Below are 18,132 nucleotides of genomic sequence, written 5' to 3'. Positions count from 1 at the left end.
AAAATGCTACCCAAATACATGTATCTACAAAGTCATTCAAAAGTATAAGGCCATTCCAATCATCACTAGAGGTTAAACGATAATCGGATATTGAGATTATGGCCCTGAAAGTAACAAATAAGATTTTGAACTATCTAGGTACTTTTGAACATCAAATAGTATCAAAAAAGTACATTCGTACCAATTTTGCCAACCCTGTTTACATGCTAACAGCCGATTTTAAACTGCCACCGCTAATGTTTGTCAGACGCCGTCGCTAATGTCTGACAGCGTATTTTCCTGCTCTCAGTTTGAAAAAGTATTTCGACGAAAATTGACGTGTTTCGGCAATATTTTGCAAAATATCGTGTTTTACCGCATTTATTTCAGATAACATAAAATACATAAATGCTAAAATAATTTAACTAATTTTTCTTAACAAATCGTACCTATTTACTAAAAAACATTTTTAGAACATACAATAAATTCGTAACTTAATTGTTAAAAGAAATCAAAAGAAAATAACAACAACAAAAAAAGGAATAAATACAAAGGCCACATAATTTTACTACCACACAATTATTACGTGAAAAATCGATAAAAATAGATTTTAGAAACAAAATATTTTTGTTGATAACTTTGTTAATGTTTGTGTGAGTGTACCTATAGTTAGTGGAAAGCTTTAATATACAAAAAATCTAACAAAAAACATCTACAAAAAGAATAAATATAAAAGTTTAAATCAAAAACTCTGCGCGATTATTGCGTTTAAAAAAATATTTGTGAGTCCGTTTGTTTCTTGTGTTTGAACTTGGTTGTTGGTTCTATTGTTTACTTCCTCGTTTGGTGAGAAATTTGTAATTGTAGCTACACCTTAAAAGGAATCAAGATTTTGACGTAAACAAACTATATTTTTATTGAATTGACTACAGTCTACTAATTCAAATTCATTCAAACATTTACAAACTTAATAGAAAAGTATCAACACAATAAATCTTTGAATCAATTATCTTTAAAAATTCTTTCCATTGATTTTGTTATAAGTTTGGATCAATAGTATGGGCACAGAAACCAAAATAAATTGTTATACTGAGAACACTGCTACTGGTATTAACCGTGTTCCAAATATTGTGAAGCTTTCTTCTGCAACTACTTTTAACAATTGTGTGAATAATGGCAAATGTTCATCGACAAACATTGTAACGTCTGTCTCAAATAGTACTTCAGCTCAGCCTCTCCCATCATCGTCACAAATTGCAGCAGGAACCTCAGTGCCATTTGTGCCAATACACATCGATGAAAATGCCGTTATTGAAGGCGCTAAAGAAATCTTAAAAGTAATACGACCAACATGGGATCTTAATTTTGTTCAATTCAAGGTAAATTTATTATGTTAACAACCAAAAAATTTACTTTTAGATTAAAAATTGTCCACTGCCTTACTCTTGTCGTAAAAAGCAAGATAATAAACAATGGAACAATTTTTATTGCAACAGTCGTTTTCATTTAATTTTAATTTTTTGTCTCTTCTGTAAAATGTTTCAATGTGCATTTCACGTGACAAAGGTTGAATTTGCTAAGATCAAACAATTTTTTTTTCGTTAATAGGAATCTACAAAACTTAAAGTTCAATCAAAATAAAATTTTAGAATTAAATAGCCCCTAATTATTTAATACAAGAAATTAAGAATGACTGTGTCAACTTTAAAATATTTCGTATTGTTTTTTTGTTTATTTAAAAAAAATAGGTATGTCATTAACTTAAATGACTAGAAGCAAAATAAGAAATGATTTTAATACTTCTTTTAATATTTTACCTAGTATTTGTTGAACTTTGATTAATATTTAATAAATAAATCAACAGTTTCAAAAATAGTAAAAAAATTGATAAGAAAGATTCAGTGAAAACTCACAAGGAGTGATATTAATAAAAAGTTCGAAAAAAGAACTTCTATAGTTAATCACATGGAAAATGAGACTGGTCTTGGTTGTAGTCGCCCTGCGGGAAAACGTCTTAGTTTTGGAAAGAATCGTTCTATTCGTCTAATTATTGTTAAAGATAGCATAAACTGGTCGAACTAATATGAAATAAAATCCTTTTTATGGACGTGTCCACATTTGGCTAAAATATTTCGTTTTAGGACATTTGTAAGGCGGCCAAGGGGAAAGATACTGGACCCGAAAAATATTAAGTTTACCGGTGGCAAAATCATGGTATAGAAGTATCTTTTAGTTCAAAATATTGGTCGAATTCAATTATAAAAAGATACTATGTATGGTATAAGGTAGAGATCCATTAAAAAAAAGATAAAGTATTCCTCCCCTGTGGAAACTAGGCCCGTAGTTTGGAAATTTAAAAACGACAATTGCCCTAAAAGCCAACTTTTGAGTTGCAGTCGAGTGGCTATACTAGAAATTTATACCTGTATTAAAGTGGCCTGCCTATTCACCATATAGGTATAAACCCCAGAGAAAATCTATAGAAAACAGTAGTTCTAAGATATGGGCTCAAAAATTGGTCTTTTTAAGTTGTAATTGGAAGGACGATTTTTAGGATGCGGTTATAAGGGAATAGCTAATTTTTTTTTAAATAACTTTTTATTCCAATTATTGTTTCAATGCATCTCCGATGTCGTTTTATTTTTTTAAATTAAATTAAATATATTCATGAAATGTTATTAATTTTTGTATATATGGATATATACAAATTAAATTCTAAAAAAAAATACATTTTTTAAATTTTTGGGTTTTGAGCCCGTTTGTGAAAATTTACAAAAAGTTTCCATTGTTTTGTCACCCAATATATATCCTTATATTTTGGATTTAACTTCGGCCATAGTGTCCTAGAAACCCTACAATGCAGCCCACTATTCCAGGATCGGTTGGTGGAGTTTCTAAAATATTCGGAGATTTGCCTATATATTTCTATGTATATAGAAGTAAATTTAATTGTTTAGCGGTTTAGGGCGGGATTCTTACTCATCAGTTAAACTAGGCTTAACTTGCTGTTACATTAAACTCGAAACAAATTTAGGCGAACTTTAGCCGATGATTGTGTTTTTCAATTTTGGATTTAAGCTCAGTTAACTTTGTTAGTATTACCAACTTTTCCCTGAATAACATAAACAATGAACAGCTGTTTTTTGCAAACAATACTTTTGTAAAATTAACAAGTAGGAAAGTATAGTCGGGCATGGCCGACCATATAATACCCTACACCATGAGTATATTTTTAAAATTTTTCCTTTTTATAAAATGTTTATTTTTTATAAAAAAAAGTTTTATGTTGAATATTACCAATAATTCCAAAATATTTAATCAATTTATTGATAAAAAACTAAAATTTCTAAATGAGGCTTTATATAGGTCAAATATGGACCGATTCTCGGTTAATTTGGGAAAGGGATACATTTCTAAATAACAGTTAGTTTTGTTGCGTTTCATTGCGATACAAATGGTTACAAGTCAATTTTAGACGTTTAAGTCATTTTTTGAAGGGGGGTTTGTATGGGGGCTAGGGTCAAATATGGGCCGATCCTTACGAAAATCTGCAGTGTCATTTATACTTATATAAAACTTATTTGTGCCAATTTTTAAAGAGATAGCAGAATATTTGACGTAATTATGGCATAAAAAGTTCAAATCGGGAGGTACGGTTGTATGGGGGCTAGGTGAAATAATGGACCGATTTCAACCATTTTCAATAGGCTTCGTCCCTGTGACAAAAAACATGCTTGGTCCAAATTTCATCAAATTATCTTGAAAATTGCGGCCTGTACCTTGCGCACAAGGTTTACATGGACAGCCAGCCGGACAGACGGACGGACGGACATGTCTTAATCGACTCAAAAAATGATTCTGAATCGATCGGTATACTTTAAGGTGGGTATTGGACCAATATTTTTGTATGTTACAAACATCAGCACAAACGTATAATACCCTCCCCACTATAGTGGTGTAGGGTATAAAAATTTTGGAAAAATCTTAAATAAACATTTAAAACAATAATAAATAAAACAAAATAAATCCGAAAATTGCAATTTACTTAAAATATTAAGTTTTTGTTCATCCGAAATCATTGTTTTATTGTTTTTGCTAATTGTGTTTTCTCACTTATAACTTTAGTTTAATTGGCCAATTACACTGAGTTAAACTAAGATAATAAGTATCTTTACTGATAACTTTATCAGTATCTTTATCAGAAAAACTCGCCCTTAATAAGATATGTTTCCTACTATGCTCAAAATATAAATCTATTGCGCTTTCAATTGTCATTATCATCAACGATATTTTTTAAATTATGCCAGGAAACATTTTTAGTTCATATACCCCTGAATTGAATACAATTTGCTCAAGACCATATTATATGTATACAGGCATACGTACAATGTATTTCTACATTAGGAATTTTTGATAACTTATTGACCGTTTCTTGATATCAGCAACTATAATCCTACAAATATAATTCTATATGTATGTTTATTTAAAAATAAATTTTAAATTATCAATTAATGAAAACGGATCTATTTGCTTTGTAATTTATAATGATTACAAAATTTATATTGTAATTTTTTTAGTCAAAATACGAAATAATATTTGGGTAATAATAAATATTTGTTTAAATACTATACAAGTTTTTCTTGGTCATCGTTTCATAATTTTGAAGATGATTTTTACATAATAGAATTTTATTTATTGCTTTATAATAATGTAATAGTTGCTATGAATTAATTCAATGTTAGATTTTAAAATTAGTAGAATTTATTAAGAAAGCTTTGTAAATAATACTTATAATAATTTTTCGATCACGAAGCTATGCAAATCATTAAATTCTAATTTAACTATAACAATGTTTTCATAATAATTTTACGTAAATACCTATTAAATCCAGAAATGGCAATGTATCATAATAGGCACTGGTATTCGAAAATACCGGAGATTTTTAAAATTTATATTTAATTTTATAAGTAAATTTTAAAATTTTTCTTATTACGTTAGCAATTGTTTATTTATGCAAAATATTTTCAATCCTGAAAAGTTACAGGAAAATCTGATATTAATTATTCCAAAAAGCAGCATATATTAATAAGAAATTATTTCCAAAGATTATACCAACAATAAGTTTTTAATACCACCTTTTATTTTACTATAAACACGATCTTAATATTTGCATTGCAAATAATGTTTTGTTAAACTATTAATTAAAACAAACAATAGCTTCTGTTTTTTAAATCATATGATCATTTTGTAAAGTGCGCATTTAAAATTTGCATTTAAGTGTATGTTTTTGGAATTATTCACAAACAAAACACTTTTGTTTGTATGCTTTTGATTTTCTACTTATCTAAAGCAGATTGTTATAAAACTGGTATTTGTATTTTTAAAGGCATTCGCTCAGAACGTATACCTGCTGTGTATACAGATTAGAGTGTGTATATATACATATATAGATACATACATATGTTTTTATAAATATAAATTTTCAACAGATAATGCATTTTTGTCATGATAATTGTTTACATTTTTATAAAAATTTCCACTTTATTTGTAATCTACTGAAAGAAAATATCTACAGTAAATTATAAAAATTGACTGTATTATTCGTCAAAGCAAAGATATTATAACACTTATTAAATAGTTCCCAATAAATATTTAAACATTACAAGGTATTAATCCTAAATAAAAATGTATGTAAACAAATAAATATAAAGATAATTTATAAATAAATGTATAAACAAAACCAATGACAATAAACAATGTAATATTAGAATTTAAATAGACAGCTCCTACCATTGATTATCTATGGACAAACTAAGAATTTAATTGCAGTTTTAACTTAACAACAAGTTAGAGTGCCGTCGTCAATATTTATAATGAACTAAATTCGTTTATGTGATTTTTAAAACGATGTTGATGACTTTAAATTGGAACTATGATTAATGTTAGGTCAGTTCAAAAACATCTTAGATCTTCGTCAGTGTGCACAAAATTTTTTGTTAATATGTATATATTTGATGGAGTTATTAACGATAATATAATTTCCAGGAATATATACCTTTGTATGGGAAATTGTAAATCAATTTCTCGTTTTAGGCTATATATATATATATATATCAACAGAAAATAATAAGATAAATATTTATATAGGTACTTTTGCTTGAGACATTTTCATAATAACTTTATAAAAAAAGGCTTTAAAATTGCTCTCCTGAAAACTTGTAAAAAACAACATATGTACTTTTTCCTTGTGACCACAGATATATAGATTAAAAAATTTGGTACATATTTGTACAAATTTTGAAAGTCTTTATTTCATTTATAAACCGTTTATTAAATAAAAAATTCTTTATCAACAAGGTCTTTATTGTTTAGTTCTAACTTAAAAATTTATATACAAACTGGCTTCAAAATATTTGTATAGATAAAGTGAACGATTAAATTAATCCTCGAAAGTTTTTGTTGAGTTCTTGTTAATTTTTATATTACACTTAGTGTCAACATTAAGGTGAACAATTAGGTATCAAATTAAAATTAACCCTCGAAAGTTATTTCTAATTACTCAGTTAGTTGTTGTTGTTGTTGTTGTAACAGCTCGACTGTGGCCGATAGTTCTTTCCTGGGGAAAAAACTTTCGGTTGATACAGCTGTCGCTGGGTTGACAATCTTTGGCCGGGTGTGACTCGGGTCGTTCCGGAGCGAAGATCCAATTGTCGTGGGAACGACTGCCACTCAGTTAGTTAATTTTGTTTGCTAGTTAAAGCGTGGAGGTGGTTTAAACTTCAACAAGAAATGCAAAAGTGTTTACGCTGATGCAAAACATAAACACTATTTTTATTATAAAAATAAACATTAATATGTTTGATTTATTGATAACTATACTTAATGTAGACATCAAAATATATTTTTTGTTTTAAATTAAAGTTTTCATTAATTATTATTTTATATTTACAATTGCATTTATTATAAATCGTTGGTTTTGTATGGAATTATTACGAAGTTTAGTCTTCTAATCAAAAACATTTACATCCGATTAAATTTATTTTTATATTAGTCATATTATTTATTAGCATTACTTTGCCAACTCAAAAATCCGTTGTGAGAAATAAATTTAGCGGCTAAAAAAATTTTCGAAGATTTTTATGAAGTTTTTCATGTTAAGCGTTTTCAAACAAAACCAAAATGCTAAACGAAGGTAAACTGCCATCTAACATCTCAACATATACATATATAAATTTCGCTATTGAAAACGCTTTATAACTTCTAATTATGTTAAATATATAACTATAACAATTAAAAAAAAAATATTAAAAAAATAATAATCTGTCACGTACAATATTATCTCCTTAACGTATACGGGACACCGGTGCCCTAAGATTTTTTTAATGTAGAGTTCTCTGCCACCGTATATGACTATTTCCAAAAATAATAATATTATGTTTCTAGATTCAATATTATTGAAAATTCCAAAAATACCTTTAAAAAACGAAAAAGTACAAAAAACTTTCTTATATAATTCAGACTCTACATACTTAATTTCATATTTCAAGATTCAATAATATAGAAAATTCAAAAGGTACCTTAAAAAAAAAAAAACAAAAAAAAGTTACTTTTTTCGATTCTCACCTAATTCCTAAACTACTTTAAAACCACTTTAATTTCACCTTTTCAACTTTTTACAAATTTTAACAAATAGATGAACATAATTTAAAAATGTTGACATAAACAATGTTGACAATTTTCAAAACAAACTTGACAACTTGATTCGTTTATCTAGTCTAGAAATATAATCAGTTGTTCAAGTAATGCTACTTTTTAATATACGACGTCTGGTATAGGGTATCGTATGGTCGTTTTTTACATATTTTGTAGTAAATTCGCATATTTTGCTTTTATGTATTTATAAAATTTTTATTACATATTTTGCATATGTTTTCATTTTGTGTAGTTTTATCTTTGACATATATAAGTATCAAACAATTTTAACTTTATACAAAATTCTAGGTTCTATCTCTGAATTATTAAAGCAAATTTTACATAACATGCAAAAATATTGGTTCAAAAATAATGATTTTCAAGCTCACAATTATGATAAATAAACTTAAAACAAAAAAATTTTAATTATGTTTGAATTAAGATGCTAGTTTTCATCACAATCGTAAATCTTTTAAGTTAAAAGTTTTAACCATAAGTTATGGTAATCAATAATTACCATTAATTGATTATTAATCTTAATCGAAACTTTACAACTATGTCCATAACCCCCATACAAGCTTGCATAGAACGTTTATATAAAGATAAATTCATTCTCCGAATTATGACGATCGGATAATAATATTTGACGTTAGATATACAGCGAATATATTTATATTATGAACAATGAACAATTTCGCTATTATAGATTAATTTTTGCCACGGAAGTTTTTGCACCAAAATGACCAGAAGAAACATTTACGTTATTAGAACACTACTGGCTATCACGTAGTGATAGGGCCTAATTTTGGTTATAACCCTGATGTGTATAAATACTCTAATATCAAGCTAAAATATTTTAGGATTTCTCTCACCTTCAAATATTCAATAACTGTTCTAGTTGATCAACATTAACGATTTCTTTTGTTTTTATTTATATTTAATAAAAATTTTTCTAACATAAACTTTGTTTACTCAAAACAGGCAAAAAACTTGTATTATAATGATTATTATTATAATATAAATTTGTAAATCGATTAATAAAGTTCTGCATCAATAAATATATCAGACATAAATTTTGCTTTAGAAAATTGTTTGGTCATTGTTTCTATTTGTCTCGAAATTGTTCGCCACTGTATACATATAAAAAGTACATTTCACTCATGTGGCGTGATTTTTTAAAACACGCGACAATATTTAGGGACTCTTTATAGATATTGTTTTATTTAAAATATATGTATGTATAAATTAGAAACTATGTGTTGCCATTGGTTTCATCTCGACTGTATTCACGGAGGTTGAGATTCTAAATATAATTTTGGACTTTGGTTTTATACGTCAAAATGTGTTTTTTGTTTGTACACATACAAATAGAAACTAATCTTTCGTATAAAAATATATAAAAATTATGAAACTTTTGTTGTTATATTCTTAGGCAATTCCTAATTGATAAATTTGACTTATGTCTTTGTCAGTTCATAAATAATTTATTATCCATTAAGTGACCAACTGTATACCTTATTTATATTTTTTATCAACCTTTTATCTACGATATCTATAAATGTCAAAATATTACATTGCTTTTTATTTCTTCTGTATAAATATAAATCCAACTACATTATAATGTAAAAAAATGGGCTGGTCATCATAACATTTTTGATTTGAGTAAGGTTTTTTTGTCCTTAAGACTATTTTTTTTTGTCTATAAATCTGATGGATTTTGGTTCTATTTCCACCACAGACTCTCGTCTATTTGACTACAACATTCGTTTAGAGCGGTTTTCCGAGTTGGCTATAAAATGCCAATAAATAATCAGATAAGTTAATTTAAAAATAAATTGACTCTGATATTAATCCTCTTTGATGTTTTTGAGTACAAGATTAAACTTCGCAGTGTTTAATGCATATTTTATAAAAAAGAAGAAGGCAATTGTAAATGTAATATGAAAATTAAAATTTAAAACAAAAAAATATATTGTAAAGTCCTTATAATTTATACTAATAGATAAATCAATCATTTAATTGTTCATTTTAGTAAAAATTGTATTAATTTTTTTGGCATCTGCTGTTTACACAGTTTACTTGCTCAAGTTTAACGTTCGAGGATTAATTTTAAATTAATCCTTAATCATTCACCTTAATGTCTTAGCCGCTTTGTAATTATATTTACATTTTAGAGGCCGGGACATGTAAACTTATTTTTAAGTAATGGATTCTAGTACTTCATTTAAAAAGATTAGGTCAAAATAAAAAATGTAAAATATTATTTACATTTTTAAAGTTTGTATCTTAAGTGATATTTTATATATTAAGGATTGAAATTACTAAATTAATTGTTTATATGTCAAAACTTTATACTAGCCATATGGAGTGTCTATTTTATGTTGGGTTCAATTTAGATAAGTTTTACGAACATTAAATGTATGAATTAAAACTACATACATATTTCATATTATTTCAATGTCTGTTTTTATACTGAAAAAATAAAAATTTATTTCTTGAGTTTAATATAAATCTAGAAAATATTTGTACGTTCGCATTTATAGGAACAGCCTTTAATTTTAGTAGTATTATTCATATCAGGCGAATATTGAATAAACTTATAATATATGCTATTATATCATATTATCAAAATACTTGTAGCACATACTGCCATTATATCCATGTGGAATATTTTGTCCTCCTTTCCTTTACCTTTTAATAAAAAGATATAAAAAATCTGTATTACATATATTTATACGAAATTTTCTTGGACATTGTCCATCTAACAAGTGGACATCATATGACATAACAACGAATATATTTTTTTTGAGACGGTCTAATGTTTATACATATCTACATATATCACGACCGTAAATTTTCATGTTTATAAGTGTTAATACAATAACAAAGCTATTAAATCATTTCTTTATTCGCGATGAAATCTCAGTCATATAATAAAATATTTTAGAAATCGCTTATACAATTGCAACAATGCTAAACAATTGAGTGTGTATTATGATTGATTAAAATGTTCCGACAATTTCAATGGAATTTTTTCTATTAAATAGCATGATTACAAGTGTTTAAAACTGTATAACTAAATTTTAACTTTTAATTGAATTGTATTTTTTGTGTTTGTAGTTTTATACTTACGCGTTCAATTTTCTACACAGAAATATTATGAATTCCTTTAATTGACAAAAATTTATAATATTTAAGATTTTTTATTAATTAATCTGTTATAATCATATTAGCGAAATTTTTTGATAAATAAAATTTTGGAAAAAAATAAATTATGAAATATTCAGCCAGACATCCATTCTTCAGAAATTTTAGCAAGTTATGCGCATCTTTCTTTGTTTTCAATCTAAAAATCATAAGTAAATAAAAAACTTTTCTAAGAAAATTTCAAAAATTTTTTAAGAAATAGAAAAATATAAAGAAAAATTTTAAAATTTTAAGTCAAAGCTTCTAGATTATGTTTAAATATTTAAAAATGAAAAAAAAATCATACAATTTAGGAACTTATTCATAAATATTATTAATTTTAGTCAATGAAATCCGTTCATAATATTTATGCTGAAACTTTTTTCTGTGTACTATCTACTGAATATGGAAATAGTGTGGTAGATAATGGATTTTTTTACAATTTTTTTTTTTATAAATATTGTAGAAAAAAGTAAAAATTCAAAATGGTTTGGGGAAAGAAGTCTTGTTTGATTCATAATATTTATTCTAGATATGAATTATGTTTTTCTGTGTTACAAATTGATCGAATTATAATTAACATCAACATTCTATTAGTAATAAAAAATGTGGATTTCCAACATATTTACTAAAATGTAAGTAGAAACATATAAATAATTTTGTAAAAAGTAAATTTTAGTAAAATTGAATATTTTTTTTAAATTTTGGATAATTTTTAAGTATGAAAGAAGAAAGTCCCTAAACTCTTTATATTAAATTAAATGTGTGTTTACTTCAAATCTTTAGTGGTGCTGTGGTAATTCCCTGCTTCTTTCTACCAGTTCCCCGAAAGCTGCTCTTGAAATCAGCAAATAAAAAAAAAAAAACAAACATGATTTAAAAACAAATAAATTTATTTAATAAAAGTAGCATTCCTCAAGCATTAAAACTTTAAACACATATTTATTTTACTAGCTGTTAACGTTAGATATTTTGTTCTCTCATAAATGTTATCAGTAACTTCCAATGTAATTATTTGATTTCACTTTTATCGAAAGTGATTTCTTATTATATTTTTGCATTGGCGTTTGAAATTATTTTACAATCTTAATTGTTTAAACAACTTACACAATATGATTGTATATAAAATATTTATAATTATTTCTTTACTTAATCCTTAGTTACATACTTACTTATTTAGTTTTGTACTAATTAAAAAAAATCACTTTGTACTATTTAGGTTAGGTTACCAGACATAACTGGATCCGAGGTTATTAGGAACCTATTAATAAGGAGCATGGAGACTAATGTACAAATAGTGCTGATTAGGATGAACATCGTAATAAAAATTAGCTCTCAATTCTTTGTGTAAACGAAATGGTCCACGTCAATATATTTATGACTCACCTTGATTACGACCACGGGAATAAATCAAAGAGAATAAATATCACCATAATATGAGATCACGCGTGATTCACGATAATCACTTGAATGATTTTGCTCCTCTCTGTTGTAAACATTAATCAAAACTAAATTAAAATTCAGTACAACAATAACAATCACAACAACGAAAACGTTGATAAACAAATTAAGACAAGAAAATTTGGTTTTTAACGAATGACTATTTTTACAATTTATTTAAGATATTGTTGTTTATTACAAAATTTAAATTTTTACCCAATGTTACCCAATACCCATTTACAACTCTACATATATTTTAAAAATAGCGCAAAAATGGATATATTGGGGTTATTTTGTTAAATCCATTATTTTTTCGATCACACTTATTTGACTGAAGTTCATGATTCCATAATAAAAATATCACTTCTAAAGTATTAAAAAAATAAAAAAAATCTCAACTTTAATGCTATGTAGCAGAAAAATTCAACAACATATGATGGTGAATTTGTTGTTGTTTAATCGAGTAAAAAGAAATATTAAAAAAAACTAATTTTACTTTTCCAATTGATCTCAATTTTAAATTTTTCCTAAATTGAGCCCTTTGTGTGGCTGGAATTTATGCCTCAAAGTTTTTCGAATTCGACTTTTTTAATGTTTTAGATTTAAAAGCTAAAATTTGTTTAAAAATTGCTTTTGACATACTAAAAATTCAAATGTGATAAAATGTCTTTTGATCTTCATAGAGAATCTTTGGTTTGATATTAAAGTAGGAAGAATTTACTTAAAATTTGTTTATTGTAATAGATAGATAGACTCTACATATATTTTAAAAATAGCGCAAAAATGGATATATTGGGGTTATTTTGTTAAATCCATTATTTTTTCGATCACACTTATTTGACTGAAGTTCATGATTCCATAATAAAAATATCACTTCTAAAGTATTAAAAAAATAAAAAAAATCTCAACTTTAATGCTATGTAGCAGAAAAATTCAACAACATATGATGGTGAATTTGTTGTTGTTTAATCGAGTAAAAAGAAATATTAAAAAAAAACTAATTTTACTTTTCCAATTGATCTCAATTTTAAATTTTTCCTAAATTGAGCCCTTTGTGTGGCTGGAATTTATGCCTCAAAGTTTTTCCGAATTCGACTTTTTTTAATGTTTTAGATTAAAAGCTAAAATTTGTTTAAAAATTGCTTTTTGACATACTAAAAATTCAAATGTGATAAAATGTCTTTTGATCTTCATAGAGAATCTTTGGTTTGATATTAAAGTAGGAAGAATTTACTTAAAATTTGTTTATTGTAATAGATAGATAGACTCTACATATATTTTAAAAATAGCGCAAAAATGGATATATTGGGGTTATTTTGTTAAATCCATTATTTTTTCGATCACACTTATTTGACTGAAGTTCATGATTCCATAATAAAAATATCACTTCTAAAGTATTAAAAAAATAAAAAAAATCTCAACTTTAATGCTATGTAGCAGAAAAATTCAACAACATATGATGGTGAATTTGTTGTTGTTTAATCGAGTAAAAAGAAATATTAAAAAAAACTAATTTTACTTTTCCAATTGATCTCAATTTTAAATTTTTCCTAAATTGAGCCCTTTGTGTGGCTGGAATTTATGCCTCAAAGTTTTTCGAATTCGACTTTTTTAATGTTTTAGATTTAAAAGCTAAAATTTGTTTAAAAATTGCTTTTGACATACTAAAAATTCAAATGTGATAAAATGTCTTTTGATCTTCATAGAGAATCTTTGGTTTGATATTAAAGTAGGAAGAATTTACTTAAAATTTGTTTATTGTAATAGATAGATAGACTCTACATATATTTTAAAAATAGCGCAAAAATGGATATATTGGGGTTATTTTGTTAAATCCATTATTTTTTCGATCACACTTATTTGACTGAAGTTCATGATTCCATAATAAAAATATCACTTCTAAAGTATTAAAAAAATAAAAAAAATCTCAACTTTAATGCTATGTAGCAGAAAAATTCAACAACATATGATGGTGAATTTGTTGTTGTTTAATCGAGTAAAAAGAAATATTAAAAAAAAACTAATTTTACTTTTCCAATTGATCTCAATTTTAAATTTTTCCTAAATTGAGCCCTTTGTGTGGCTGGAATTTATGCCTCAAAGTTTTTCGAATTCGACTTTTTTAATGTTTTAGATTTAAAAGCTAAAATTTGTTTAAAAATTGCTTTTGACATACTAAAAATTCAAATGTGATAAAATGTCTTTTGATCTTCATAGAGAATCTTGGGTTTGATATTAAAGTAGGAAGAATTTACTTAAAATTTGTTTATTGTAATAGATAGATAGATAGATAGATAGATAGATAGATAGATAGATAGATAGATAGATAGATAGATAGATAGATAGATAGATAGATAGATAGATAGATAGATAGATAGATAGATAAATAAATAAATAAATAAATAAATAAATAAATAAATAAATAAATAAATAAATAAATAAATAAATAGATAGATAGATAGATAGATAGATAGATAGATAGATAGATAGATAGATAGATAGATAGATATATAGATAGATAGATAGATAGATAGATAGATAGATAGATATATAGATAGATAGATAGATAGATAGATAGATAGATAAATAGATAGATAGATAGATAGATAGATAGATAGATAGATAGATAGATAGATAGATAGATAGATAGATAGATAGATAGATAGATAGATAGATAGATAGATAGATAGATAGATAGATAGATAAATAGATAAATAGATAAATAGATAGATAAATAGATCAAGAAAAAAAACTACCTACGTCCTTCCATCTGTATAAATTTACCTACCTAACTTCATTTTTTGGTTTGTTTTTTAAACTTATGACTGTTTTTTCCTTTATCTTGATTCGTAATTTTCGTACTTTATCTTATCTACAAGTTTGCATTCTAATCCCCATTTTCACCATGTCTAGTTATACTGGCAGTTTTCATATAAAAATCGTATTAACTCTTTAAGTTTTAAGAATAACTATCAGTTAAACGATAACTGAAGGTAGTGAGAATGGGTGTTAATGTGTAATTAGTTTAGCAAATGAATGATGCAGTTATTAGTTTCACAATTAGAGAAAGTACACTTACAAACGTACATATTTATATAAATTTTTGCACCTACGGTAAAACCTGAGATGATTCATTAATATATTTTTTTACTTTTTTATTCCTCAATTAAAGCATATTTGTTTTTAATGATATTTTACTTAAAATTTTATTGTGTATTTACAGAAATTTACGGATGGTATTACTAATAAGTTAGTGGGTTGTTTTTATAATCCTCCCAGCGATTATCACATTTCTTCCATTACAAACAACCTTCATAATACGAAAATCAACGAAAGTGATCTTTCATATTCAGATGTTCTGTCGCAAAGTTCAAATACGAACGTTACCGCAGAGAGCACAGCTGATGATAACAATGACTCCGGAAATCTTAGCGATGCTGACGCCGATACTGACCCAGAATCTGCAATGTCAACAAACACAAACATGACGACAACAAATGAAGCTCCGCCTACCAAAAACGTAGTACTCGTTAGAGTATATGGCAACAAAACAGACCTACTTATAGATCGCAAGGCCGAAACCCGAAATATTATACTTTTGCACTCATATGGATTTGCACCGAGCCTTTATGCAACTTTCAAAAATGGGTTGGTTTATGATTTTGTACCTGGTGTAACTCTCAATCCCGAGAGTGTTCTTCGACCAGAAGTGTGGTCGTTGGTGGCTCAACGTATGGCTAACATGCATAGATTGGTTAAGCCAACATGGAACCACGATGTCAAGCCTGTGCCAATGCTGTGGAAAAAAACACAAAGTTTCTTTGATTTAGTACCTGTTAAATTCACTGATGCCAACAAACATAAAAGGTAATTGTCTACCGAATAGATAAACATTGTTTTTGTTTTTATTTTCTGCAATATGCCAAACAAAAAATTCATTATTTTGTAGAAAACTACGTTGAGCGGTCGGTCCGAATGGTCGAACGGATCAGAGAATAAACGAAAAACGCCAAGGCTGTCGGCTGGCCGGCGGTTTAGCTATGACTCGTTGTTATTGTACGTAGTTTATCGTTCGTTCATATTCGTTCGTACGCATTGTCGTGTTAACAAAGAAATCGGTTGTACAACAACAGAAAAATCAAATGAACGAATGAGAATTGAATGAATTATACCTCGTGATCATGCATGTCCATGTCTGTTAATTAAAAATTATCTTATATTGTATCATGAAATTTCACTAATCACTGTATCTTGATTTTTCTTTTTTTGCTTGGGATGCATATATAGACTTGAAGGCACATTTTTACCTATTACACGAATGCGTAAGGAATTCTCTGAACTTTACAAACGCTTGGAAGCTTTGGGATCACCTTTAGTATTTACGCATAACGATTTATTGCTGGGCAATGTTATCTATACTGAATCATCTCAAACTGTGACATTTATCGATTATGAATATGCGGACTACAACTATCAGGCCTTTGATATTGGAAATCATTTTACTGAATTTGCAGGTGTTGACACCGTCGACTACACCCGTTACCCTAGTCGAGATTTCCAAATGAAATGGCTGAGAGTCTATTTACAAACATATCTACAGAAATCACAAATCAGTGATGCCGAAGTAGAGGTATTATATGTGCAGGTGAATCAATTTGCATTAGCTGCTCATTTCTTCTGGGTCATATGGTGTCTAATTCAAGCCGAACATTCCACAATTGATTTTGATTACGTTGAGTAAGTTTTTTTTTGTTTTTTTGTTTTACCACATAGATATGGATGTTTTTAGTATTATTTTAAAATGTTTAAATATAAATGTGATATGATATATTCTATCTTAATTAAATTGCAAGTATACAAGTAAATTGGGTTTGTGGAACGTACATAAATAGTGATGCTATAAAGAATACCAATCAGCTAATAATCAATTTCTTAGTCGATTTAGCCATGTTCATCTGTCCGTCCGTCTGGCTGTCTATGCAAACCTTGAAGGCAAGGTACAGAACGCAATTATCATGAAATTTGGACAAAGCTGTAAATAGCCTCAGATCTTACATTTATGTTAAATATGCTATTATATATATCAAACGGAAGAACAAAATCTTATTTAAGCATGCATTATTCTGCTGACTTTGTAATGATCGGGTTTCATTTGACCCTTGTAGCCCTCATACAAAGTCTCAGGAAATTACTAAAACGTTAATTTTACGATTAAATTTGTTATGTTTTATATAAAACTTTGTATACATACTTTGAATTTCAATAAATAAATGTAATATTAAGATCTTTACTCGGCTCCATTTCTGCAACTTAAATATTTGTATTTGTAGTAGTATATGTTAATAATTTATTTATTTCATTATCTCTATTTACAGATATGCTTTTATACGTTATAATGAATATTTAGCTAGAAAGGATGAATTTCTGGCATTGGATGCAAATCTACCAAAATGTAAAATCTAACAATTGACATGAATCCTTAAACTTTGATATAATTTTAGTGGTGCTGTGGTAATTCCCTGCTTCTTTCTACCAGTTCCCCGAAAGCTGCTCTTGAAATCAGCAAATAAATAAACAAACATGATTTAAAAACAAATAAATTTATTTAATAAAATTAGCATTCCTCAAGCATTAAAACTTTAAACACATATTTATTTTACTAGCTGTTAACGTTAGATATTTTGTTCTCTTATAAATGTTATCAGTAACTTCCAATGTAATTATTTGATTTCACTTTTATCTAAAATGATTTCTTATTATATTTTTGCATTGGCGTTTGAAATTATTTTACAATCTTAATTGTTTAATCAACTTACACAATATGATTGTATATAA

General features: G+C 26.8%; 1 protein-coding gene across 1 annotated transcript; it reads left to right on the top strand.

Annotated features, from left to right (window-relative positions):
- Positions 1 to 289: 289 nt before the first annotated feature.
- On the top strand, positions 290 to 17,868 carry LOC111683700 (ethanolamine kinase). The gene is made up of 4 exons (XM_023445801.2): positions 290 to 1,358; positions 15,521 to 16,164; positions 16,585 to 17,034; positions 17,673 to 17,868. The coding sequence occupies exons 1-4, from the start codon at positions 1,038 to 1,040 to the stop codon at positions 17,758 to 17,760; spliced, it is 1,503 nt and encodes a 500-aa protein (XP_023301569.2). The 5' UTR covers positions 290 to 1,037; the 3' UTR covers positions 17,761 to 17,868.
- Positions 17,869 to 18,132: the final 264 nt, after the last annotated feature.

The sequence above is a fragment of the Lucilia cuprina genome, chromosome 3, assembly GCF_022045245.1.
Source record: "Lucilia cuprina isolate Lc7/37 chromosome 3, ASM2204524v1, whole genome shotgun sequence".
Lineage (NCBI taxonomy): Eukaryota > Metazoa > Arthropoda > Insecta > Diptera > Calliphoridae > Lucilia > Lucilia cuprina.
The sequence above is the reverse complement of the archived record's forward strand: the minus strand, read 5'-3'. Positions and strand labels throughout refer to the sequence as shown.